The 26,542-nt window shown below is 42.2% G+C and overlaps 1 protein-coding gene across 1 annotated transcript; it reads right to left on the minus strand.

The window, feature by feature from the left end:
- On the minus strand, positions 1–24,793 carry LOC146627985 (uncharacterized). The gene is made up of 8 exons (XM_085357513.1): positions 23,595–24,793; positions 18,323–18,460; positions 6,526–6,628; positions 4,024–4,285; positions 2,302–2,471; positions 1,852–1,966; positions 975–1,174; positions 1–105 (listed from the first exon to the last, which is right to left on the minus strand). Exons 1-8 carry the CDS (start codon positions 24,776–24,778, stop codon positions 1–3), a joined length of 2,277 nt encoding a protein of 758 aa, XP_085213639.1. The 5' UTR covers positions 24,779–24,793.
- Positions 24,794–26,542: the final 1,749 nt, after the last annotated feature.

Below are 26,542 nucleotides of genomic sequence, written 5' to 3' on the forward strand. Positions count from 1 at the left end.
TCAGGCCTTGAGAGCGTGCCACTGGGCGACATTAGTGCGCGGCCGAGCGAGCATGTCTTTCCAGTGCTTCACTTCCGCTGGTCCACTCTTCCACGATAGGTAGATCTGAGAGAGGGGAAGAAAAAAGGCAGAGGCTTGATGAGGGAATAAATGTTAAAGTAATGGCTTTTTGTCATTCTCACGTGCATTTTGGGTTCAAGTTTCTCATGGCTTCACTCAGTCATGACAACACCTTTGCAAAGAGAGCCGTTCTGTGCATGCAACGTCTGACATGCACCACATGCGAGGAGAGCCTGGAAAGCTGCAATGAGTTGGAAACTAATGAAATGAAGAAAGAACAGTGTCTCAGCTTTCACACAGGCTGCATAACTGATGAAGGTAAAATGCATTTTGCTGTTGCCTAAATTAGCAAATTTTCCTTTTTTTTTTGCCTGGAACCTGTTACTTTCTCAGCTCCGCCATGAAATTAGTCTGGCACATAAATCCACATCAAAATGGCACGTAGTTTTCAGTCTGTGTGCTAAACTAAACTAAACCATCTGGTGGCTATATTTTCAAAGGACAGACATGAGAGTGGTAACAGTCTTCTCATCTGTTTACCCAGAGAGTGAATTATTAGCTAACAAACCCAGCTCTTCCGTTAAGAGGAAAACGGCCAGCAGGGTGACACGATCCTCACCAGATAATCAAAGCCTGAAGCTCATTATGCTCCTGGATGATTTCTCCTTATTGATTGTTTTGCTCGCTGCTGGTGAATAATGTATGAGTGTATAATTCATTAATTAATTACTGTATTATCTTCCTTGGTGTGCTCTCTGTCATTGCCGTGGTCACAGAGTAAACTGCAATGACAAGCTGACCTACCTCGGTAGCGACTGCTTGTTCCCTGAAAGTACTTTTAATCAGTTGCAGTTTCAGACTTTGTAACAAGGAGGCTTGCACGTCCTGAACAGACGGCACCTGTGAAACCTTACCTTGCCAATAACATCGTTGCGGCTGAGTCTGTCCTTATCCATGACGGTGATGATGATGGTAGTCTCCCTCAGCACATGGGCGGGCACGTCAAAGGGGAAGGACTCATTGAAGACGGGGTTGAGACAGCGCTTCATCACCACCGTCTTCTTCTTCTCTACACGCTTGTCCTTGTGCATCAGCCACACCTTCACATAGGGATCTGCAGCGTGGAAGCAGAGTGCGGTGGTTTACATGAGCGAGACGATGAAGATGCACATGGTGATTTTTTTTTCTTATTCTTTTTTTTTTAGGGTCAGGTTTGCAATTACCCTCCTAATTGTTAAAAGTCAGAAAAGGCAGCAGGGAAGCAGATACCTCGTTTGAGCTCAAGGTCAACTTATCCCCCGAGCGAGGAAACATACAAATGAGGAAGTATTTATGGAAATAGGGCCTGGGATCTGTACTACTAGTTCTGGAGCATTGTGAGATTCTGTCATACTACCAGCCACCAGTCCTACTACTGCGGGAAGCTGTAATTGTACAAGAAATATGCCACAGAGAGCATTTCACAGTGAGACAGGACACTTTAAAAACTAGCAGCAACCAGACTGAGCTGACACAGATTTGGCTAGGAGGTTGAAGATCCTCATAGATATACAGAAAGAGAGGACAGGAAAGAGGGAGGTCAATGGAGAGACGCTTGAAGTAATGTCACCTTGCTGCTGTAGCTATCGACGGTGGCCAGCAACCGTCCTGTTAGCAGACGAGTCAGTGAGTGTTTGAACACAGAGACAGAGCCTTGTGTGAAGCACAGAGCTTCCAAAGTCAGGAAGGACTTCCAGCTGCTGAGAAATGCTTAGAGAAAGAGAGCCTAAACAAACAAAGGGGAGTGTATACCTGAGGTGCCCCCGATATCCATGGCTTTGAGATTGCGTGCTTTGATGATGTTCACAGTGATGGTGTTGGCGGTGGGATTATAGCAGAGAGACACCAGCAGGTCTCCTCGTCTCCCCTGAGGAACACACACACACACACACGCAAACAAACACAGCGGAGTATGAATCACCCAGCCTAATATCAGATTTCATCAGGGAATATCAAACTCCAGGCTACTCACTAGCTTGTTGTGTAATCTTATATCACTGCCCTTTCTGCTCTAACCTCCTTGTGCCAAACACAGACCATCCAGCACCCAGGCAGGCATGGGCGAGCACGTGGCTCACCCGCCAAAAATAAAAATATGTCAATCCAGCTCACATGCTGAAAACTGTCAACAAATTTGTCACACGTGTTTTAATAAAACCGCACGTCGCGGCTCGACCCCGCGGTCACCCCTCCCTTCCTTACACTGCCATCACTGCAGGGCTTCAGCTCCTTCCAGAAGGTCTTTAACTGGCCCAGTTCCACCTTATTAAGGGGGACTGACACCTCTCCAATGGGGTCATTCCTGCTGAAACGGTCATAGTCCAACACCTGAAGGTAGAGAGTGCGCTCTCTCACCTTCTCATAAGGGAAGCCTAAAACAGAGACAGAAACAGAAAACACTGAAGGGTGAGGGCTAAACCACAGAGAGGGAAGAAGGCCAGTGTAATCTGCAGCAGTGCAAAGAGGGATGGTTTTGGCTGAGAAGTAATATTAGGCTCCAGTAAAAAAACAGCCAACTCATTCATTTTTCCTAGAGCACAGGCCATTGTTCTGATTTTGTAAAAGGTTCTGAACATTACTTTTGGCTGTTTTACCATTTCACAAGCAATTCAAATCATACAGGAATGAGACACTTCACTGCCATCTGCGCGACTGCTACGAAACCTCTGCAGTGTTCAAGAGCATTCGTTATTATTCGACTCAGAATGATTTCCGCAGTTTCTTAAACTGGAGCTTTTATCAATGCAAAAAAATGTTGTTGCAGTTTCACACGTTATGTGTTTTCACACATCTCCCACAATGCTCTTTTTGTGTTGAGAGACAGCTCTTTGTAACAGCTCGGTAATTGCACTGCGCAATCTGAATCCTTTGCCGTGACTATTTAAAAAAGACACATATTCTTGAAGCAATAGTTTTACATTTTAAAATGGAGCTTTTGAATTTATCTCTTCGTGCCTGTTTTCGGTCTTTATGCAAAGCGAAGCAGCTCCTGGCTGCGTGAGTATTAAGTGGTCTCAATCTTCTAGCATTATTCTCAGCAAGAAAGCAAATGACCAAATCTCCCTAAATGTTCAGTTATTGATTTAAATTGGTTTACAGCTATCCAAAGCCCTAATTATAGAATTCATCCCCCTCAAATGTCATGGTCCCAGGTTGTTGTGATGTTTTTGAGCATTGGTTTGTTGTGTTGATTAGGTTTAATTTCTGTTTGGATTTTATCTTTTCCTCCCAAAGTTCATAGCAACCTCAATGTTTCGCCGTCTTGCCTTGCAAATCTTTCTATGTTTTAGTGCCTTTGTCCCCCTTTTTACATCTCATTTAGCTTTTTGCATCTTTTGAATATTTCCTGTTTTAATTTGAAAGCTAGTTATACTTTACCATTTTTCCAGCTGTGGTCAGTCCCCAGTCGTGTCCTATTGAGGAGTCAATCCCAGTGTGTATACAGACTCGTACTTCATGTTCCAACTTGTTTGCTCTGGTTTGTTTTATCCATTTTTTGGGGGTGTTATTCTCAAGGGGACAGATTAAATGAACAAGAACCTAAGAACTAGAAATATAAATGACTAGACTAGGAAGAGCAATGAAAACTGAATCATAAATAAAACTAAATCAAAGAATATTAATTAAACCAAAAACACATAAACACTGGGTCACAGACCCAGGACCATGACGGTTATATTTGATTAGCTTTTGTTTGTTATCTGACTCAGCTTCTTACAAATGTGCAACATGATTTTACATAAACACGCAATTAAAAGTGTTACTACTTTTGGTTATTGTACATGACAGATTTATAGTTTTTTCTGTTGTTTCAGGCTATCAAACTGAAAGCAATGATGTCCCAATCAAACCACAGATGGCAGCATATTTGGAAAAGGTGATGGAAAATATTTAGTGAGAACATTCCAGTATGTAAACACAGACCCTCAAACAGGAAGGTTTCGTTCCAGTGGGGGTTGAGGTTCTTCCTCTTGACCTTGGTCTCCAGCTTGTGCTTTTTGTCAGGCAGTAGGTAGATTTTAACAAAGGGGTCGGAGGTGCCAGAGAAGTCCTTGGCCGGGAGGTCCTGGCCCCTGAGAACTTTGACCGTGAGGGTCGTGTTCTGGAAACTGTAGCCTATGCTGAACTGGATCCGACCCAGCTTTTCACTGATGGGCCCTTCATCATCCTCCGAACCTGGGGACAGCTGCAGGGCAACAAAAGCAGACAAATAATTATAATGCTCAGATATTCAGCAGCAGCAGCAGCAGCAGCAGCCACTCACATGAAACTCTCAATCCAAGGGCACAGATCTGGTGTCACACACACACAGACCTTGACAGAGAGAAGCTGTGAGGGGAGGAGATTTTAGGGCTGCGTTTCTATCACGGTGTGCTAAAGCAGCTGCTCAAAGGCAGGGATTGTTCTGACATTAAGAAGACTGAGAGAGCTTAATTTCCTTACTAATGTTCTTAAGAGGCAGGAGGTGCTCAGATTGGAGATAGGGGAGCTTTAGACCACCCATTCTCTCTCACAGCCACTCTGACTGCTTTATCATTGCTGTGCACTAAAAGGCCACTATCTGATGGAAGCAACGGCCGGAGAGAGGGGAGCAGAGAGCGGGAGACAAACAGAAAGAGGAGGAAAGAGGGAGCATTGTGTGAGAGGCTTGGAGAGAACAGGCAGGAAAGCAAAGCTCAAGGTTGGCATTCTGCACTTGCAGCTGTCTTTACAATCATTTCTTTTCTCCCTGCAGCTCCACCTTCTGCCTCTGTCCTTTATTTTTTCCTCTCCCGTTCCCACTCGCTTTCTAACAATAACATAAATTGGAACAAAGAATTCTGAGAACTCTGAGTGGCGATAAACAACCACCAGTTTATTAAAGCCACTATGTGCAGCCGTTACCTCTAACAAAAAGTAAAGCTGTGTTATGCAGGCAAAGTCTCACTGAGCATTATTTGAAACTGTTGATTTTGCTCCCCGAGGCCAGGGCTACAATTTCAAAGTGACAAAGACTCGCTCAGCAATATGTCAATATGGCATTATGGACTATCAAGCAGAGAAAGTGTGAAATTCTCCAAGTCTAATTTATCAAACAGCGTGAGTCACCTTGCATGCCTGTTTCGTTTGATTGTCACTGTAGGAACTGCCTGTATGTTGTTCTATTACAGCTCCCTTACTGCCAGCTTTAGATTAACCTGTGTATGGATTTACCATAGCACTGCAACACGTGCCCTACCTGGTGACTGAGAATTACCTTCTGGGTATGTGGCCAAAAGTACTTGGACACCCTAATATTAAAGAATTTGGATTTTTCATTTCAAAACAACAGACACCATGAAGACTCCTTTAATCTTCAAGGACATCTTTATTAACGATGTCAGACACTCACTTGAACCGATAAGGTAGAACTCATATCAGCTTTCTGATTCATCATTAAAACTCTTGCAGGTGACAGCTCTAATGAGGCTCTTCAATACAAAACAAGAATTGGGATGCCAAGATCAGGTTGCTCATAATGTGGCTGAACCAAACTTGTAACATAACTGCTCTCTTTACTTTGGATAAGTGGATGGATTTGGTTTCAGAGCATGTTTTTACTCCTTACTTTGCACAATATCAGTCAGAATATAATATAACCATCTCAGCAACACAATTCTGACTGCGAGCGCAGCAGCCTCATCCATATGCTGTTCATATCTTCGGTTTGCATCAGACAGCCAATTGAAAAAGCTTAAAGGGAGGTTGGCCTTAAAGGGGGAGGAGCTGAAACCGCTTCTTTTAGGCATTAGATAATATGAGGATCTGTGCTAAGTCTAATATAAGATAAATATGGATTGAATGGATTGGACAGTGAACTGATCAAAGATATTTTACAGAATAAAATTATGAAAGTAGAACAGGGGATAATGCATCCCTTTCTCAAATGGTGCTTGCAGATTACAACTTTTATAGAAAGCCTGTAACATGAACTGAAAACTGTCTACTACCAGTCCTTAAAGCAAAGCAAAAACCAAAGGATCCACCTTTAAAATTCCATCCAATCTAGGTCTTTACTTAAAAGCCCCAAACTAACAGCGAAAAACCTACTTATTAGTGTATGGACTGATATAGCTTACTTTTACACCAGTATTGTTTTTCTGACACTGTTAAATGGGCTACTTTTTTGCACTGCCCAACATAGTTTTTCTATAGTATGATTTTCAGGCACTCAGTCCCATATAAATTGAGCTTGTACAATAATTATTATTAATAATAATATTGCCAGCTGTTTCAGCTTCTATGGGAGTTCTTTACATCTTCAGTAGAAACCAGCTAACTTGCCCTGGTGAAAAAAATAATCTACTTCCTTTCACTGAAAATTAGCAGCCTAAACAGTAAAAGTCAGGTTATAGACCAATCATATCATAGACAGCAAGATGGATTTGAAGTGGGACATTGTCTTACCATCACCATGTCTCCAGTGAGAGAGTTGGCCAGGTCGGTTACAGAGGAGTGGCCATCAGCATCAGGAGGTTGGCCCTTGGGGCTGTTGGCTGGCTTGTTGCCTCTGCAAAGAAAAGCTCAGGTTGAAAGCAAGAAAAGACAGCGAGGACATGTGAAGCTAATTCATCTACAGAAAGAGAGAATGTCTGAGCACCCAGGGAGTCCAACCTCCACCTGTTTAACGCTTGAAACCTGCCTATCTGGAACAATCGATGGTGGTCCAAGTTAACTTTGGATAGATGTCACTTCAAGCTGCTTTTTCTGTAGCTTTCATGAGCAAAGCCAAGTAAAATGTGCCAAAGATTCCACAGATTAATGGCGGGCGCTAGAACTGAGGACAGTTGATGCGGCAAGTGGTGTTTGAGGAAAACTGGAGTCTGAGATGACTATATATAGAGAGCTCCACCCTGGCAAACATCCACATCTTTACAAGAAAGTTACCTCCACTAAAAAAAACCCCAAAACAAAGACATTTTCAGACAAAACATAAAACAGAATCACTAAATTTATTGACACAATCCGATTAATCATCCTGGTAGAAATTATGCTCAGTCTTTTGACAACTAACAAATGACAACTTTAACAGGACACACATGTATAATGACATATATAGCAACATGACGTTACTTTAAAAACAGTAGACAGACATATATAGCAACATGAAGATGACCAGATGTTTAACAGGACAGACATTACACGGCTTTGTAAAGTATTTTGCGTGTTTAAATTTCCCTCAGTTGCACCAACATCACAAGTTTTATAAAAACAAAGGTGAGTGCAGAAATCTGCCATGGAACAGCTGGTTCTTAGGTACAGATGTTAATAGATGTGAAGTTTAGTTCCTTGTCATGAGTATTGTTTAAAAAACAACATGTGGGATAAACATTCTGGGAGAAAAATCACTATGTTCATACATCGAGAAAACAAGAATCACAAAGTGGACAAAAAAAAGGAAATTAGCACAAGAAGACAAAAAAAATTAAAGAGAATAAATATTTTAAGATTAAAGGAAGTGTGAACAGATATCACAAGAAAAGAGAGTCAGATGCAAAAGTCCTGCATAACATGACGCATTGGACAAACAGCACTGGATAAATGACTAGTCAAGGCACATGGAGAGGCTGAACACTGAAACACCAACAAACAAACAGTGAATCGAGAAGGAGAACAAGAACAGAAACACTGAGAAAGAGAAAAGCAATGAGCAGACACAGAGAGGACACACACACTAACACTGGATGGAAATCATAAGGACTGCAGATAAGACAGAAGGTTCAAAAGGGAACGTGAGAAATAGAAAAAGCAAGCTGAAAATTATTTATCTGTATTAGAAGAGATAGCAAGTATTAATAGTATGAACAGTAAGAGAAAAAAATAACAAACACCAGCACATTAAAGAGAAATAGAGAGCTGCAAGAAAAGATAGGGAATGAAGGAAGGAAAGCCTGGAAACACAAGAGAGGCTTAGTTTGGTCAGTCTGATAAGTATCAAAGAATAAGAGACAAAAAAAGAAGGCTATGCACACGTAATATCTTTAACAGGAGACAAAGGGGCATACATGCTAAAAAAGAGGAGAGAGAACACAGAGAGTAAAAGAAAAAGACAATAAATACAATTGATCTTCAGGAAAAAGAGAGCAAGAAGCACTATTCTCTGCATGGAGAGCTCAAAATAATCGATAGAAGAACCAAAAAATATAGAGAGAGGGGAAATAAGGAGTCGATATACCACACGAAATGATAATACCACCAAAAACACAAAAAGGAACAAGTAGTAGGAAAAGCACATTTAGAGTGTTACAAAAGAGGGTGTTGATAGAAATTAAGTTGAGAACTACAAATGATAAAAGTTGATTTTAAGACGAACCTGAATTTTCAACCATTTAGCAACACTCTAAAAGTGTGGACCAGGGACACAGGGGCCAAAGCACAAACTGGCATTGGCTACATGTGCATATATGTTATATGCAAGTAGTTGTCACTCGGAGAGTGAAGGCAATGCCTTGAACAGGCAGTAGACAAGGAGCCCATAGAAAGTCTGTCTGTCCGGCCAGCATTCTCTGTCGAGCTTTTCACCAAGTTTGTTTCGAGGGATGTTTTTTGGTTTGTTTGTTTTTCTGGACCCACTAAGCTTCGAATTTGGATGACAATTGATGTTGAATGCAATAATGTGTACATTTTTGCAGAACACACGGACAAAACTAGAGGAAAATATACTGACAGACAGAAAAGGCGAGCAAACAAGACAAGCAAACAATCACTTCAACCAGCAAAGTGAGACGGGGGGGAAGGAGGGATGTTAACCATTTCAGGAAGGGAAGGGGATGCTTATGAATTGCTGTTAGTTGTATTAGTCGCCAAGGGAGGTATTTGCATTTCCATATTGCCTGATTATTATTGCTTTTATTGTTATTATTCTGCACTGGCTCTAAACTGCAGGCAATGAGTTTGAGAGAATCAAAAAGCTGCGCAAAACACTACACCTAAAACATGAGCATCTACTCAAGAAGTCTAAAGCAAAGGGAGACTCTTAGGGCTTGAAGTAAAGCAAGGCACCTCCCTCCTCCTCCACCTCCCAACTATCGATGGGGGAGTGAACGTCTTCAATTATTCATTCTCCTTCATGCTTCATTCAGGGGTTCAGTGCATTCTCAGGTAAGAGCTACTGCTGTCAGGGGAATGGCCGCTCTATAAGGCTTGCTCTACAGCACCTGAGGTGGTCCTCTGCTCCCTGCAACCAGGCTGCTTTAAAGAAACGTCTGGGCCTGCGGATCAGTTAGCGCTTCCAGATCGTACATCTCATTGTGTATTGAAAGTGATTGGTTTCAGTTTATTCAATTTCTAGCAAGGCAATATTAAATGTGGCAGATGGCATTACTACAACTGATACATTTTGGTGCCAATGCTTTTTCCCTCTGACCCCATGGGGGTTGATGTGGTTGACATGATTTAAGCCTGCAGTTGTCTACAGTATCCAGTGGGGGGCAGAGTAGACTCAGATCAGATTCTCCCACAGCTAAGACACAGAAAGTGGGCTGTTGGCATAGCAACGACTCTAGAAACACAGACCATACATATGAGGGTTTGGGATGTGTGTGACAAGAGGATGTTAGGAGTGGCCGCAAGGGAAGGGTGTGTTTAGAGGAGTGCAACAAACAGGCAAACACACTGAGAACAAAGAAGTTAAGGTATAGGATATATGACAGGTACAGGTGAGAGCCTCGCAGACACACACATTCACATACAGACGTATGGAGGCAGGCGGGGCCACTTTGGGTTTCACCGTCCTGTGATACTATCCTGTTTTGTTACCTGACCGAGGGCCAGCAGCTCGTAGAGAGGGGGAAGGGGGAGAAAGACACTCCACTTCTAGGCTGGAGAGAGACGCGAAAAAGAGAGCCCAGCCCAGCCCCTCTTTTTTTTTTTTTAAAAACACATTCAGACTCCCCACCCCTCTGCAAACATGTCACACTCAAGCAAACACGCTCGCCTGAAACCATGAAGTGATGTATTTCAATGTATATGCTCAATTTCATAGCCGCCATCTGTCATTCTTTACAGGTAGGGCATACTTTCCAGGCTCAGTCACAGTCAAAACCACAACAGTGCATTGCTTACATAACTCATTATCCACATGAAACACAGGTACATTCACACTAGACTCAGCCACTCGTCCCCTATGTGAAAAAGAAAATGTTGTAAAAACTATATGCCGCATACTATCATTTACTCATGAAAGTGGCTGCTTTCTCATTTTTCCTGCACAGCATACTGTTTGTTTATAACTGTGTTGCATAAAAAAATGCAAAAGGGTGTGGAGGACCAGAACTGCCAAAATAAAAAATAACAAATAGTTTGATATTTTAAAAAAAATCCAGTAAATGCACTAAAATATATAACATATAATTAGAATTCATATAAATATATTTATTTTCATTTTCATAAAATATTTTATTAACATTTCTGTTGGTGCTGGTCAACCACTAGGGACAGATTTGGCACACTTTGAGCCTCCATATTTGCATGCTGAAGCATGGCATAGAGAAAGAAATCAAGAAATGAAAATACTGAAATAAAAAAGTTTGAATTAATAATGAATAAAGTAATGAATTAAAAATAATAAATTAAATTAAATGAATAAGTAAAATGAAAGAGAAATAACTATTAATAGATGAATAAATATACAGAAGGAAATTTAAAAAAATAATATTTAATTTATTCTGCATTTTATAAATTAGTTTTTCTTTTAAGCAGCTTTGGTCTTCCATAAACTGGAACTCTTTCATCAGTAAATCATGGTATGAGACATTTATTTCTCATAAGACATAAAATACACGTGAAACTAAAACATTTAGTGTAAGTTTGTTCTGTTGTTTCTATTCCATATGGGCCCTGCTTCTTCCCTCAAGCTACAACCAAAAAGTCTCATAAATATGGATGCTTTCACTGACGACTAATTACTTCCTGCATGTTGAAACTAGAAATTAGCCTAAAATAGCATCATTTACTGAAATCCCATTTCAGGAATGAGCAACAAGTGAGGTGCTAAATACTAAATACTGCCTTCTGCTTCTTTCACTGAATTCCAAATGGAAATAGAAAAAAAAAACCCAAAGGCACTCAGTCACTGCCAAATGTTTATTTTTATTAAGTAAGTACTGTTTTATATATATTTTATTTTGACTTTTTAACATGCTACTTCCCCGAGCTTCAGTTTCTCTCTTTTTAATGTTCAATAAAGTGCTGAAGGTACTAAAAAACTGGCAAGCATGATTACTTTCAAATCGAAAGATGAGCCTAGTCTCTACCTAACCTATAACAGTCCACGGTTCCCTTTATGGCATCCCAAAACTCTCAGCAATTTTAGTATTCATGCCTCAGAGCTTAATTAAAACAACTAATCTATCAATCCAGGGAATATCAGCAACACAAAATAATAAAACCGCTTTAACGGTCCATTATAACTTCAAACACGAATCTACCAAATGTTTAAAATTTCGATTAGCTTCGCAGATTGGCTTCTGAGGTGGAGGCTGCCGCATATGTGCCACCTGTTCTGAGGCAGAACACAAGAGTCCCAGGTTAATGCTCCTAATAGCTCGTCTCCCCAAACGCCATCCATCTATCTGGATGAATGAGATGAGCATGTGTAGCAGCCTGTACCTGCTGGCGAGAGTGCTGCCTTCAGCCCTGCCTTCAGTACAATAAGTACTCCCTCCTGCTACTCTCATTGAAGGAAGATGGATTTTCACTTTGAATTTTCTCTCATCCTCCCTTGACCTGTGGATGGATGGATGGATGGATAGATGAAAGCACTCCTCCTCATCTCTTTGTGACCGAGTTTTTTTGTGTGTGTGGTTTTTTTGGGGGTTTCTTTGGGAGGGTTTTGCCTTAATGCGATCGACTCCCCCCCGCCCCCCCAGCATGTAACTGAATGCATCTCTACATTCCCCCTGTAATGCATGAATGAGCACAGTGGCCGCAGGGAGCCAAAGCTTCGGGGACAGTCTTAGCCAGAGCCCCCAAAGACTGTGCTGATTAGTCGGGTCTGCAAAGCCCTTGTCACAGGAGGAGCACTGTGTCAGACTAGCAGAGCGCAGCATAATCAATTTACATGTTGATGTACAAACACACGTGCAAATTATATCATCTTGAATTATAGTAATATCTCCTTTTTTTTTCTAAGAAAACGAGGCCTGAAATAACGACCATTAAAATGATAAACTGTGACCTCAGGATGCCCTGTCGTTACATTAGCCTAAACACACACAATCCTCCACCACATAAAGATTTAACTCCTCCCACTCTGGCTAATGTGGTTAGAGGACAAACACACACTCACAGCGTCAAACAAACGCACACTTATATTGATTTGGGTAAATGGTCTTAACCGCCATCCACTGCGTTTGTCTTTTATGTCAATTTAAGCAACGTAATAAGCTCATAAATTATGAAGTTATATGTACATATATATATAGCCCACTTGGCAATTAACAGAGACTCAGAATCTCACTGAGTGCATCATGTCTTTAAGGCAGAGAAATACACATCTATATCTATTAATATCAGAGAGATGTTTTCAGGGAAAAAAAGACAACTCCACTGGCTTACACAAAATGATGTAACATGCATGGATGAATAATTGAAGGACCACAGGCAAGTGGATTGAATGTCAATGTGGCACACGCGTAAAGCCCGCCCCCTTTATCCTGAGCCTCCATCCTCATTGGGCTGTGCAGTTGCTGCTCAGAGAGAGATCTAGATTCGAGACTCTCTGGGATTGTGCCTTCTCTTTATAGCAACACTGGAGGAGAACCTACAGTATATGTTCACTGAGTCGCAAATGAATTGTGAGTGCAGACCAATGAGGCATAAACAAGCCACTCTAACATCCTAATTAAGCCTTCTTAGAAGTCCAACCTATGGATGGCTGGACCGCAAACATCTCAGCATGTGCGACCTCCTCTCGCCCCAAAATTAAAGCAACACTCAATCTTAAAACCTGTAGTTGCTCTCTCTGATAGTCTATCGTGTAACCTTTACTTCCTCTTTCCCCGCCTTGTTCTGTAACCTTGGTTTGAAAGTCCACATGACTAACACCAGCTGTGGTGCAGTTCAGTCTGCTCCTGCCACACTTCATAAACAAATGGCCACGGAGAGCACTTTCATCCAGCCATCGCACACACAAGGTCAGTGAGGAAGCATTAAGAATCTCACACACTTCAACACCTTCTCATGGCCAGTGGGATGTTTGGATTGCCTTCAAGCAGCAATGGACCGTTAACATACTGCTGATGGCTTAAAGAAAAGCCTCAGTAATGTTTGTGTCTTAAGTACTTTAGATACATTTTACCATTAATAAGATTGCTTGGCTAATTGCATTGCAGGACCAGGAGCACTGCTGTTTAAAGTGGTGAACAAAGCACTTGGATCTTTTAATTAATTAAATATAGTATGGGAGCAATTTAAAAAACTTCACCATAAAAGGAAGTAGCACTTAAATCAAACTTTTGAAATACACCACAAATGTGTTAACCTTTCACATTATTATTTGATAGTGAAGCACAAACATTTTCATTCGGTTGTAGCTGGCTAATTTGAAATATTTTGTGTAAGGTTTCTAAACCTTAGTTTTAAAGACTGGGTCCCTTAAAAGAAAAATGGTAAAATTAAAGGCTTGTGATTAAATACATCAATTATACCCATTTCCAACCCCCTATTTTTATTCATTTACGGCAGTGGGATAGCTTTATTCTACAGTTTATTGATTGATTCACATGATTCATAGCCTATTCACAGTGAGAAAAATGCACATTTGACTGCCTTTCACATCCCATTCAAGTCAATTTTCTTCTAATTGGATGTCCCTTGCAAACAGAAGGTTTGAACAGTGGGACGTGGGGCTTCCTTTAGTCACAGCCAGATCTGTGTGCCTCATATAAGTGTATTAGGGATATCTACTCTTACTGAGATAATACAAAACTAAGAACACCAAATTTAGAATCTGAAGCCTGAGCCTTTGGCTCAAAGTGACCACTTGTACATACACCTTCCATTACTGGCATCCATTATTTTACAAAAAAGTTAAATTTCAAATGAATCTCTGCAATCCTGTGAAAAACTAAGTACACCATTCCTGCTTCCACAGGAATGAATAGGGTTCTGTAAATAGCAGACAGGTGCTGCTAATTAAAGCACTTGATTAATTGATCATCAGCAACTGTGAGGAGTACTATGAAAGCAGAAGTTTTAACTGTTGCCTGGTCTGGAGCATTCAGGTGTGTGTTAACACACAGTCTTCCAAGGAGTGAACGCCCCAGATAAAATTCAACCCAAGGTCAGACGGTGCAGTTCTCAGAGAAAAACAAGAGACCTAAGATCTACATCTCAGACTCTGCAGGCCTCAGCTAGCATGTTAAATGTTCAATTTCATGACAAGACAAAACAAGTGTGGCTTGTTCGGAAGGGTTGCCAGAAGAAATCCTTTTTAGTCGTATTCTTAGCCATAACGGTGGAAATCAAGCACCTCATATCAGATGTGAAGCAAGGTGGTGGAGGGGTAATAATTTGGGATTTTTTTTTTTTTTTTTTTGCAACCACAGGGCCTGGGCACCTTTCAGTCACTGAGTCCACCATGAGCTCCTCTGTACACCAAAGTATTCTAGAGTCACACGTGAGCACGTGAGGCCATCTGTCTGACAGCTAAAACTTAGCTAAACAATGATCCCAAGCATAGCAGTTAATCTACAACAGAATGAAAAGAAAAGAATCAAGGTTCAATGAAAGACCTCAACCTGACTGAGAGGCTCAGATGGGACTTTAAGAGAACTGTGCATACATGAATGCCCAAAAACCTCAATGAAGGGATGTAACGTTGTACAGAGTGGGCCAAAGTTCTTCCACAATGCCATTAAAGACTGATAGTCATACAGAAAACCATTGCTTCAATATTGCTTTTTAAGTTGGCGCTACAAATTACTGAATCATTGGGTGTACTTAGTTTTCCAGAAGACTGCATAGAATCTTTTATTGTCATTCCAATACATGAGGCAGGCGAAAAGGGAACAAAACGTAATGAGGTCCCAGTTAAACAGCATTAGAACAAGCAAAACAACTAAATCAGTATTACAATTAAATAAATTAAACCTCTTAATAAAAAAGACATTGTTTGTTTGTTTGTTTGTTTAAATAAATTGAGCTAAATTTTATATCTAAAAATATTTATTCATTTTCCCCATTTTAATTTCAAACAGTTATTCAAATAAAACTTTATAGTTTTATAGAAAAACTTTATAGATGTATTGCAATTTTGATGGAAGTAGTAACAACTCACATGCGTCTGTGGCCAAGCAGGCCTTAAAAAAAAAGAAAACCTTTTATAGGGCCGTGTATCTACTGTACGTTAAAAGCAGCATAAAATAAGATTACTCAAACAAACAAGAGTCTACAAAATTAAAGCTCTAGCTGGTTCGATCCCAGGAGGAGACACAAATCCCTGTGGGGTTGTGTCAGGAAGGGCATCCGGCGTAAAAATCTGCCAAATCAGACATGCGGCGCTACCCGCTGTGGTGACCCCTTGAGAACAAGGAAGCAGTCGAAAGTAGCTCTCTACTCGGGTACATTTATTTACAGTAGTTGCTCTGAAAAACTGACTGGTTCATTAATGTAGGGCATGAAATATCAGTTGTGCAGACGGCAGCTCTTCTCTGTTCGTGGGGAGCACAAAGAATTCCCTTTGATGTTAACACTGACTCCGTTACCATTTGACGGATATATAAAATATTCACATTAACTTCAGAGGCTCGATGTTTGGCTGAAGCCATTTGCCAGTGACATGTTTTTCAGATCTTAGGTAAATAAATTCATGCGGGGTAGCATGAGTAATGCAGGTGCAGATGAATGATGGGCACGAGCACATGTTTAAATGCACAGACTGTGATGAAACACCGAGTGTGAAGGGTAAGAGAGATGAATGAAAGCGTGCCTTTGTCTTTGGCTTGAGAACCCCTTTCAGAGTGAGCAATATGCCAGGAGTGTAATTGATTCAATCACGTTTACTGTGAAGTCAGCACTAACACCACCAGGAACTATACACTGCCAGCAAGCTTACAACTTGCACTTCTAATAGACTGTTGAGGTATGTTGGGGGGTTTTCAAGCTTCTAAATTTAGCAGCCAATTAGAGTGTGGCTAAATCACTCATTAAAATTTGCAATTTGCAATTTTACACGAAATAAACAAAACCATGAGAGTCTCAAGTGGAATTAGATGACATATCAGCAGAAGGCTCACTAAAAGGTCAACACTTTTAAAGCTTCAATTACAGTCAAATTGTTTATTTGCTTCCAGTTCTCCAGTGTTCACGGGCTTTAAGTTACCAGTCATTCTTATTTGAGTGAAAGAAATTAAATCCAGGAAACAGCACAATGCAGTCTGCTAATAAAGGCGGATCCTGTTGACCACACGCTGGCCCGAGCGACAAACGCGCTGTTTGGTCTCTTAGTGGATTTCACAACTCATTTAAAGAGGTGTGAACACAAAAAGCTGAAAAGGCAAGACGCAATGCACACAACAAATTACAGAGGAAGTCATTCTCCTCTGCGGCTCGCTGCATTTCAGGCTATAATTGTGAACAATGCGGAGACTTTTGATATTAGTAAAAAAGAAGCAACATTTCTTCTCAAAGGATACTTTGATGGTTGTTTGTAACTCTGTGGTCGCAGAAAGCTCAGGGCCAAAAAACAAAACCAGTAGACAAAGCAGCTGGTGGCTATAGTAGCTCTAAAAGCAAACTTATGATAAATAAAGGAACTTATTAGTTAATGGAGGCCTATTTCTATGACCCTGAAGACACAAGAGGTCCTTCAAATGTCAGCAGCTGCATGGTGCACATGTGCATGTCTGCACTGCGGCTGTGCAGCCCAGATAAGAAAACAGTTACCATCTGTGTTGTAATGGAGCTCTAGTTTTAAATCACGTGTCAAATTGATGAAACACTTGTGAATGAGGAATAATTGGTGTGACGAGTACATCAGAATTTGTCCGCCGTCCTCTGCCGTTTTTTTTAAAGGTGTGTGTCATATTATGCATCTGCACACTGTCGCCCATTTGTCACAGAATCAAAGTGAGGTTAAAACTGCCTAATTGGACTGCAGAGGAAATCGAGTGTGTCGCGTCTGCCTAAAGCTGGACCAAATCAAGGATTTCTCTGTGACACTGTTGTGAACAATCGAAAACGGCCGTCCAACGACTGAAAACGCTCTGCTTGTTTCACACTGTACTCATTTATTAGCCTTAAATTGTTTCACAAAAGTAGGTCCAATTCCTAAACAGAATGCAAACCCAATTATTTCAAGAGACTGGGGGACGGTGAGCAAGGCTGGTGGATCCTTATAGATGAGTGGAAATATTTTGGCTTCTAGTGTCTAAGTTGGCTGGCAAAGAAAGCGGTTATTTTTAGCAGCATGTTTATGTAAGTGACTAACATGTTGTGGAATAATGAGGAGGCTCTCTGGGCCCTCGGTGGAGCTGCAGAGACGAGACTCTCAGAGCGGCAGAGGGTGATTGAAGGCAGCTAATGAGCAGGAGGGAAGAAAGAACACGGGGCAGAAATGACTTGGATAGTGAAGGCATAAAAATACAAAGGAAATAAGACAATTACCAATGGGAGGTCTCTGAAAGGCAGGAGTGAGAAGACAAGCAAACAGAGATGAAAATGGTGCTGAAAAATGTCATTGCAATAAGGCAGATAATTATCATGGTCAGGGGAAAAAGGAAAGAAAAAGTACACTGGCATGAGAAAGCACTGTTTGATTTGACTGGCTGAAATTTTACCGCTAAAAGCCAAAGATTAAAAAAGAAAAAGAGTAGAGTACCAGTGAGCATCTCACTGCTGTGATTTATGAGCTCATTACTGCTTTCCAGCTAACACCCAAATTGTTTTATCTCCTCACTCATCAAAGCATTACGGCGAAATTTTCTACATTTGGTTGCGTAGTTAGCGCTCATTTTTATTTCTGTAGCAGTATGTTGAGCTCTGGTGCTATTTCAGGCGCAGGTCTATGACACAATAGACTTCAACGCAGTGACTCACCAAAAACACTGACAAACAAAACTACCCTCCTCTACCTAGATTCTGAAATCACCTCTCATTTTTCTTCAATAGCATATCCTTCACATCCTTTCATTTGCAGCCAATTTTCTCTCTCACACACAAGCACACACACACAGAACAAGCGCTCTAGTACATTGTCTGGTACCTCTTCTCAGGGGGCGGTTCCTGATTGGCTGGTGGCGGTGGTGCTGCCTGCGCTGTTTCCTGCAGGTCAGGGATATTGGCAAAGTCATCTTGCTCTGCCACACCAATGGCCAAAGCCAGGACCACCAGCTTTCCTTCACTGGCTCCCCATAAAAAAATAAAATAAAATAAAATAGATAGAAACAGAGGTAGAGAGACAGAGAGGCAAGGAAAAAGAGAACAGATGCAAAAGGTTCGAGCATAAAGAAAGGCGAGGTGCAGGGAGAGAGAGGAAAAAGGAGAGGTCATTTTAGGTGACAGCGAGGGCTGAAAATTCAGAGGCAGAGAAAACAACAACAGATCATACGAGCGCAAACAGCAGAAGCGGCGACGGAGAAAATGGTCATAAAAGAGGAACTCTGCAACTCCACATAAAACCCCACAAAGTAAGCGCACAGTCCAGGGAAGGATATTAAGAGGACACCTTAAAGTGAAAGGCCAAACTGATAAAAATCGAATGATTTCAACGGGAGCGGGTACAGGCCGTCGGACAGCAAATACATCAGGAAACTCTGGGTAATGATTGTTAATGGATGTGATATTCAGGAGTTTGCACGTCAGCTTCCACGCATGTATAAGGTGTCTACAGGTGCGCGCACACACACGTCACACAGGCAAAAAACACTACACCCCCAACACACACACTGTCATTTATCTAGTGATTTCACCTGCCTTCTGCTTTTCCTCCACATTCACCTTTCCCACTGAACATGCGAGGCGTCTTTCTCCAGAGTTAAGATTTAATTAAGCCTCATTAAGAAGATCTGGACTAATTGTTTCTATTTGAGCGATACAGTATCTTGAGGTGCACGGTGTGTGTCGTTTTCTGGGTCACGGCTCTCTCACTGCTGCACTCTTCTCATTTCATCATCTCTACTGTGCTACAGATTCTCACCAAATCCCCCCCACCCTTTTTCGCCCTTTTTTTTTACCCCACCCCCCTCACCCACCATATTCCCCCTCACCCCTATGCACTTAATTCTCTGACTCCTCATCACTGCCTCCTTCCTGTCATCTACACCCACGGTTCTATAGCTTAAGCCTCTCGCTGTGTTACAATATCTCGGCAAAGAAATATATGGGGCTGCCAAGCTGCAGAGAGATATCACCCTAAACTTCACAATTTCATCTTTCTCGCATACCGTCGAAGGCTTTTACTGCAGGACTGTAAAGTCTGTTTAATAATCTCCCTTTTATACACCAGTAGTTTAAAAACTTTTATGTCTAGTAACCCTTTTCAGATTAACATGAGTTCCTGACACCATCTGTCACACGTGTATTCATTTTTCCAGCAACTGTATTCATAGTCCTTTTCATTGCAGTGATTTCAATTCATATATTCATTACTGCTGGCTAAATGTATCAATTCCTTTTTTTTATATTTCTATTTCTATAATAACTATTATTTTGTCTGCTTCAACCTCTCTGCCTTTTTTCTTGCTAGTTTTATATACACTCAGCTTAAACATTTTGCATTCTGGTGTTACAGCTCACTCAATATGAATATATTGAGTATATTTGAATCAGTTATTCTAGATTATTCTATTCAGATCCACTGAGGTACCTCGTTATCTGGTGATACTCGCCTCTGATTGTTTTTGTAATTCACGATACACCGTGGTAGCTCAAAGTGTGCCCACATCAGCCAGTGCCTTTGCTATATCTGTCATACTAGCAGATCTAACTTAGAGAACATTATTTAAGTTGCTTTACTTTGCTTACGTTTTCTGCAGAAGTCCAAGCCACTTTGCATCCCACCTCCTCCTAAATCCTCCTTTTTATACTTTGCCTGACTTAATGTCATGCTTGCTCAGTTCTGTATGGGGGTCTTGCTGCTAGTCTCGTACAAGTGGAAGGGCGGGGGCATCCTAGATGGAATTTATCCTCCCAAATAAACACTCACTGACCACCTCATTAGGTACATCTGTTAAACGTCTCATAAACACAAATGTCTAATCAGCCAATCACGTGGCAGCAACCCCATCAGGCGTTTAGATATCATAGAGACCTCCTACTGAAAGCTCAAACCAAGCATCAAAATGGGGAAGAAGGTGACTTTTAATATTTCATAGTTGTTGGAGCCAGATGGGCTGGAAACTGCCAATCTACTGGGGTTTCCTACACAACCATCTCTAATGTTTATAGAGAATGATCTGAAAAACAGAAAAATCCAGTTAGTGTCTTAAAATGCCTTGTTGATGTCATGCGTAAAGGAGAATGGCCAGGCTGCTTTGAGCTGATTGGAAATCAAGCACAACTCAAATAACCAATTGTTTTATCTAAGGCATGCAGAGGGCCCATAAAGCAGATGACCTCACAGCAGCAGAAGACCTCACCAGGCGCCACTCCTGTCAGCTAAAAACAGGAAACTCAGGCTGCAATATTCAGTTGGTAGGATCAGAATTTAAACAACATTCAGCATGGATCCATTCTGCCTTGTATCACTAACTCAGGCTGCTGGTGGTGTAAAAGTGTGGGGCATATTTTCTTGGCACACTTTGGGCCCCTTAGTACCAACTGAGTATTGTTTAACCACCCCAGGCTGCCTGAGTAGTGTTGCTGATCATGTCCATCCCATTATTCTGAGGCTGTTTCCAGCAAGTTGTGGCAAAGCTCAGAACATCTCAAACTGGTTTTTTGAACATGACAATGAGTTCACTGTACTCCACAGTCACCAGATCTCAATCCAGTAGAGTATGTTTGGCATGCAGTGAAACTAGAGATTCACATCATGGATGAGCAGCCGACAAATCTGCATTCACCAAAATCTCTGAGGAATGTTTCTAGCATCTTGTTGAAACTATTCCAAGTGGAATTAAGACAGCTCTGGAGTCAAAACGAGGTCCAACCCAGTACTACCAACGTATACCTAATAAGGTGGCTCTGGATGTATTTTAAAAGTTATTTTATAATCACATTAAAAAAAATGTTATTTCAATAATGACCAATCCAATCCAAGGTGTCTCTAATAAAGTGGCTAGCGAGTGTACAGTCTTCTTTTGTCTATAGTGGTTCTGATATAAATATTGCAGTCCAGGCATACAAAGCTAAGAGTCCCTGTCATAATATTTCAAACTATCAGCAGAATTAACCTGTACTCCTCATTGAGAACCACTGAATAATATAACATGGTCTATGCAGTAATACTGTAGATACTGTAGGTATGATGTTTATTGGATCTCTCTACTCTCATCACTTTTAAGTACTGTATGGGCAATATTGTTAAAGCACTTTGCTTGAGCCATTGAGCACTGGGAAGGAGAGAGACCATTTAGAAAAGACATTACAGACACTGGGATAAACGATCGATTTAAAGCCACAAAAAAGCCATGTGGTCAAACGGCTCCAAAAGTCAACTATCTGTGTCAATGACATCAATGCATTCCTTCAGCAATGATTCATCAGGACAAGGATTCTGGCCAAGATTGAAATTAACCGGTTTGAACAATGGGTCACGTCTATTACCAGACCGCTCTGTCATCAACCATAGGAGGTGTTCCTGTTGCAGCAAAGTAGATACAACGACAATGACCTCAATCTCACATTAGCAACGATGAGTCCTATAGCTGACTATTACGAGCAATATTCTCAGTGACCTTGGTGCCTGCATGTGCTACGTTGCTGGTGCTCCGTTAGCTAGTGTTATACTGAAACACCAGAGAGGCTTTATAACATGTTTTTTTTTTTTAAAGAAGAAAGAAACAGATGATGAAAGGCTAGTGTAAAACTGATTCAGTCGACATTAAACACATGTTACTTTGGCAGTGTCCTTGCTCATCCCTTGATCCCTCACCCCCACCCCCCCACCCCCAAGTACCAATATGTTGTAGAGGAAATGGGCCCGGTGACATAAGATCAATGCTTCAGGGTTAACACAAATCTACACACAGCTCCTTAACCCCTGTTCTTATAGTGTTGCAGTGACATGTGGGCTGTGTGATGTACACACGGTCCCGCACACGTGAGCAGGCTGGCAGCACAACCAGCAGTTATACAGAGATGATGAAAGAAAAAGAAGGTGCCATTTTAGCTGCAAACACTCATGAAACATGGATTAGGCCCACTGGTGTGTCTCCAAAACCAGATATTTAACAGCTATCCAAAGGGTGGCTCAGAAATAGCATGATCTAATTGGGTGAGAAGGAGTGAATGTAAAATATATTGTGACTTTTTTAATGAGACCAAATTCTGAATGTTCTGAACCAGCACCAGCAGCGCTGTCCTGTAACCACAATTGCAGCAGACAGGCTGAATGCCATCCAAACAGATGTTACTGTTTAGCAGAGCATGCAGCGTAAACATTTAACAATTTTGCCACAGAATGGGAGCGAAATGGCCTCCAATATGTCATACCTCCTTGCTATTTTTTCTTGCACATGGCATTCAGTCTAAATTTAGAATAATAGTTTTCTAACAAACTGCACAATAAAAAGCTTTTAATTTGTTACAACCGAGGGGTGAAATATTGTGCCTACATGATCAGAAGACTCATTATTCTAGGATTTTCAGGAGCCATATCGAGTTACTATATGTACCCAATAAATAATATGTACTATGTATTTTTAGTATAAGTGGGTGGATGACTTGGTAAAGACATACACTGATCCGTGTCCTGCAGAGCCACATAGTATACATAACAGCAAATAAAGAGAAAAGGTGCTATTTACATTCATAACTGTACCCCTTATTAGCATGATCAAGAGAGTTTTCATCCAAGCCAATTTCTTGTCTCCTCATCTGCATTAAGCTTCATTAGCATGATCAGCTCTAACATTGTCTGAATTGCCTTTGTAAATGTACATACAGAAAGAGAGACTATCTCCTTATCAGCAGTCAGATTTACCACAAGTAGCAGTGAAAGCAATGATTAAACTCGACTCTGAAACTCACAGTTTCACACACACTTATACATACGCTTATATAGACGCGCACTGTACAAATTTTGACAGACAGAAGTAATATCCTTCCCTGGATATCAGATGCAGACTGAAAGAAAAAACCTGAAGGGAAAAGGCAGAGAACAATATTTCATAAAGGTAAAAGCAGATTAAGTTATTACTTATTTACTGATGTATTAGAAGCAATTTTATTCAATGGCACTAAGTCAAGCAGTAAAGAACACAAATGCACACAATAACTCTGAAAGACCTAGCGTATACTGTAATACACTTAGACAGAGGCCTGAGCAGAGTGACGCTAGTTTAAAGCATGAATGAAGAGTTATAGAGACTCACAGGAAGGACTTGACATCCAGCCCACGATTCCGGATCTGGTCCATCATGTAATCCCAGCTGCCCGGGTTGGCACGCGAGCGCCCTCCTGCTCCACCTCCCCTATAGCGAGACGCACCTGCCGCTGCTGCACCGCCCCGTGCACCCCGGGGACCACCTCGTGTACCTGCATCCCCACCCTCACCACTGTTGCCACCTCCCTCTCCTCTCCCAGCACCCCCGCCTCCCCCAGGCTGTCCAGGTGCAGTGTGTAATTGTCCCAAGCTCTGGGATGTGGTGGGGGGATGGCAGAGACCAGGGCCTGACGGGTGGATGAGAGGCTGCTGAAGGCTCTGCTGGCGCAGCAGTGTCCGAGGCCGGGCCGGCCCGGAGGGTAAGTGCTCCAAAGTGGAAGCATAGGATAAGACTGGATCCCCAAAGCTGGGAGGGCAGAGGAGCAGGGAGGAAAGAGAGCGTGAAGAAGGCCACGGCCGGCACAGAATAGGATGATGACGAGGGGCAGAGGAGTCAGACGTAGAAGAGGAATGAGAAGATTTAGAAGAGGAGCCGTGGCAGGAGGTGAGTTGGTCAGGAGTGGTGATGTCAGGTGATGAGATGAAGAAGAAAAGCAAAGAATCATCAGGGATGAGACAAGGTGGCACAGGGCAGTAGGGAGGCACATCAGGAGAAGTCAGGTTGACATCAGGGTAAATACAGGAAAGTTCATCCAAACAGGAAGTTGATGATGGACGGATGGAGGACGAGGAAGGCGGAAGAGTGGTATTAGAGGACAAAGAGGAAGAGGGAGGAGTGTTGGGAGGTGGAGACAGGAGGAGGAGGAGAGAGAAAGAGAGCAACGTGAGGCAGCAGCAGTAACAGCAGTAGCAGAAATAGCAGTAGAAGGTGCAGCCTGAGTGATCGCTGTGTGCTGTGTACTGCTCATGGGGCTGCGCCGGGCAGCAGTGTGTAGACTGTGAGGTAGTCTTGTGCGTCTGAGTCAGACGTGTGTGCACCCTGTACGTCCGCGAGGTTTGAGCGTGCTGTTTGCATGAGGGTGTGTTTCGTGGTGCCAGCGGTCGGATGTGCACTGTCCGCACGGGCGTGGAACGGCTCTGTGCCACGTGACCGCGTCGAGACGGATGGGTCGTGGCTTTGCAGCTTCCTGGCCTCGTCAGCGAGGGTTTTTTGGTCTGATGAGAGATCACCATTTCCTCTACTCGTCAGTCAACTTTTTCCCATCCCTGACAGACTCTCCTCCTTTCTCTCTAAGTCTTTTTCGTCTTTTAAATATGCGGCGCACCTCTAGAGACATCCGAACAGCCAACCAAGTTCTACAGCACGACTCCCTCCCTCTGCCAGCCTCTCATTTTTCACTCCTCCCCTTAATAAATGCTGTTTTATTGGCTCACTGCCTTTCCTAAAATGTCACAAACAACATAAAGATGTGTCACACATCATATATGATCGTATTTGCATGAGTATGTTATACATACTTCGTTGCTACTGTATATTTTGTCGGTTCTATTGTCACAAACATGTCATCATCTTTTTTTTTCTAGTTTCTTCTACTCCCTAAATATATCCTCCTCTTTCTCAGATCGCTGTGTAACCCAGACTACCAGAATTAGGTCATGAGAGAGCTATTCACATCAGTTAGGGGCAGTTTACTCCGCATTGCATTACTTCACCTAACACAGTTTTGCATAAAGCTTTTAGCACGACACACATCACATTTAACAGTCACGAATAAAAGGATAAAAAGGTCAGTGAAAGGTGTTGCAAGAGTTCAATGTTTTGAGGGCGGAACAAGGGAAAAAATAAAAGAGAGAATATGTAGAGTGGCTTTAGCTGGTAAGAGGAAAAAGGGAGAGGGAGATGGCAACGAAAAGAGAAGAGGGTGACGATGGAGGAGAAAATGGGGTGCGAGACACAAACACAAGAGACATAGACACTTACAGCGGCCTGAAAATAGAATCCAATTATAGACAGGGGCAAAATGAAAGATGAGAAGAGGAGAGAAGGAGGGAACGAGGAGTGAGGAAGTGATGAGCGTAAATGTGTTGTGGAGGAAGAAGTCCCACACATGGAGTGCCAAAGGGAGGTGCAAAAATCACAAAGTACCGAAAGTTAGCTGCGTCTTTTGCAGCACACTGAATATAGACCCCCAGTGATGTCATGCGTCATGGCTGGTGGGTACAGACAGTCAGTGACCAACACACAGTTCGTCTTTCAGCCTAAATTTTAATTAAAGGGAGGTGAGGGTGGGGGGGCTGCCAGCGTGTGGTGCATTATTTCAGTTAGTGTGCGAAAATGAGACTATTTCTGTGCACAAAGCTGTACTGTGCAGCCGTTCTGCATGTGTCAGCTGGAGGCCTGAGTCAGTGTGATACAGCTCGAGGAACTATTGTTATCTTCTCATGATGAGGTTTACATTCCCTAGCACTCACACCTTGCGCTGTGCCCACACGCTTACATCACGCTGTCATCGAAGCTGCACCTTCCTCCCCTGCTGAACTTGACCTCGCTCTCCCTGTTTCTATTTTGAATGGATTCATTCAAGGCGCGAACTTGTAAGAATAAATGTCGTGCCGTGGAAAGGTGTTTATTCTGCTGCACGGCGACTGAAATGTTTGCTTTTTCGGCTCGGGTTCCGAACTCACTTGCTGGGTTTCAGTCCTCCAGACTGCATGTGGCCCTGGACGGTCTGCCACCTCCCGGCCTTCACTCCCTCTGTCACCATGCTCTTCACGCTGTCACTGCGATAAGGACCCCCCCCAGTATCCCCATGGCCAGTTGCCGCCCCCTTCTGACCCCCTGATACTGCCCCACTAAGAGAAAGAGACAGGGTGCAAAGGGATCCCATGGCAGACAGAGGGTATAGAGGGAGGAGAATAACGACAGGCAGAGGAGAAAAAGACCAAAGAGTGTGAGAGAGAGACACAGACACACAAACACACATACACAGACACACA

The sequence above is a fragment of the Diplotaxodon limnothrissa genome, linkage group LG7 (assembly GCF_057381915.1).
Source record: "Diplotaxodon limnothrissa isolate DT_005_m linkage group LG7, D_limnothrissa_male_GT1.1, whole genome shotgun sequence".
Taxonomy (NCBI): Eukaryota; Metazoa; Chordata; class Actinopteri; order Cichliformes; family Cichlidae; genus Diplotaxodon; species Diplotaxodon limnothrissa.

Excerpts from the sequence above, each read along its gene's own strand:
- LOC146627985 (XM_085357513.1), bottom strand. The coding sequence starts at position 24,778 with ATGGTGATCTCTCATCAGACCAAAAAACCCTCGCTGACGAGGCCAGGA. Across the intron at positions 6,629-18,322 it reads GAACCGCCCCCTGAGAAGAG|AGGCAACAAGCCAGCCAACA; the intron begins GTACCAGACAAT and ends TTTTCTTTGCAG. Across the intron at positions 106-974 it reads GCAACGATGTTATTGGCAAG|ATCTACCTATCGTGGAAGAG; the intron begins GTAAGGTTTCAC and ends CCCCTCTCTCAG.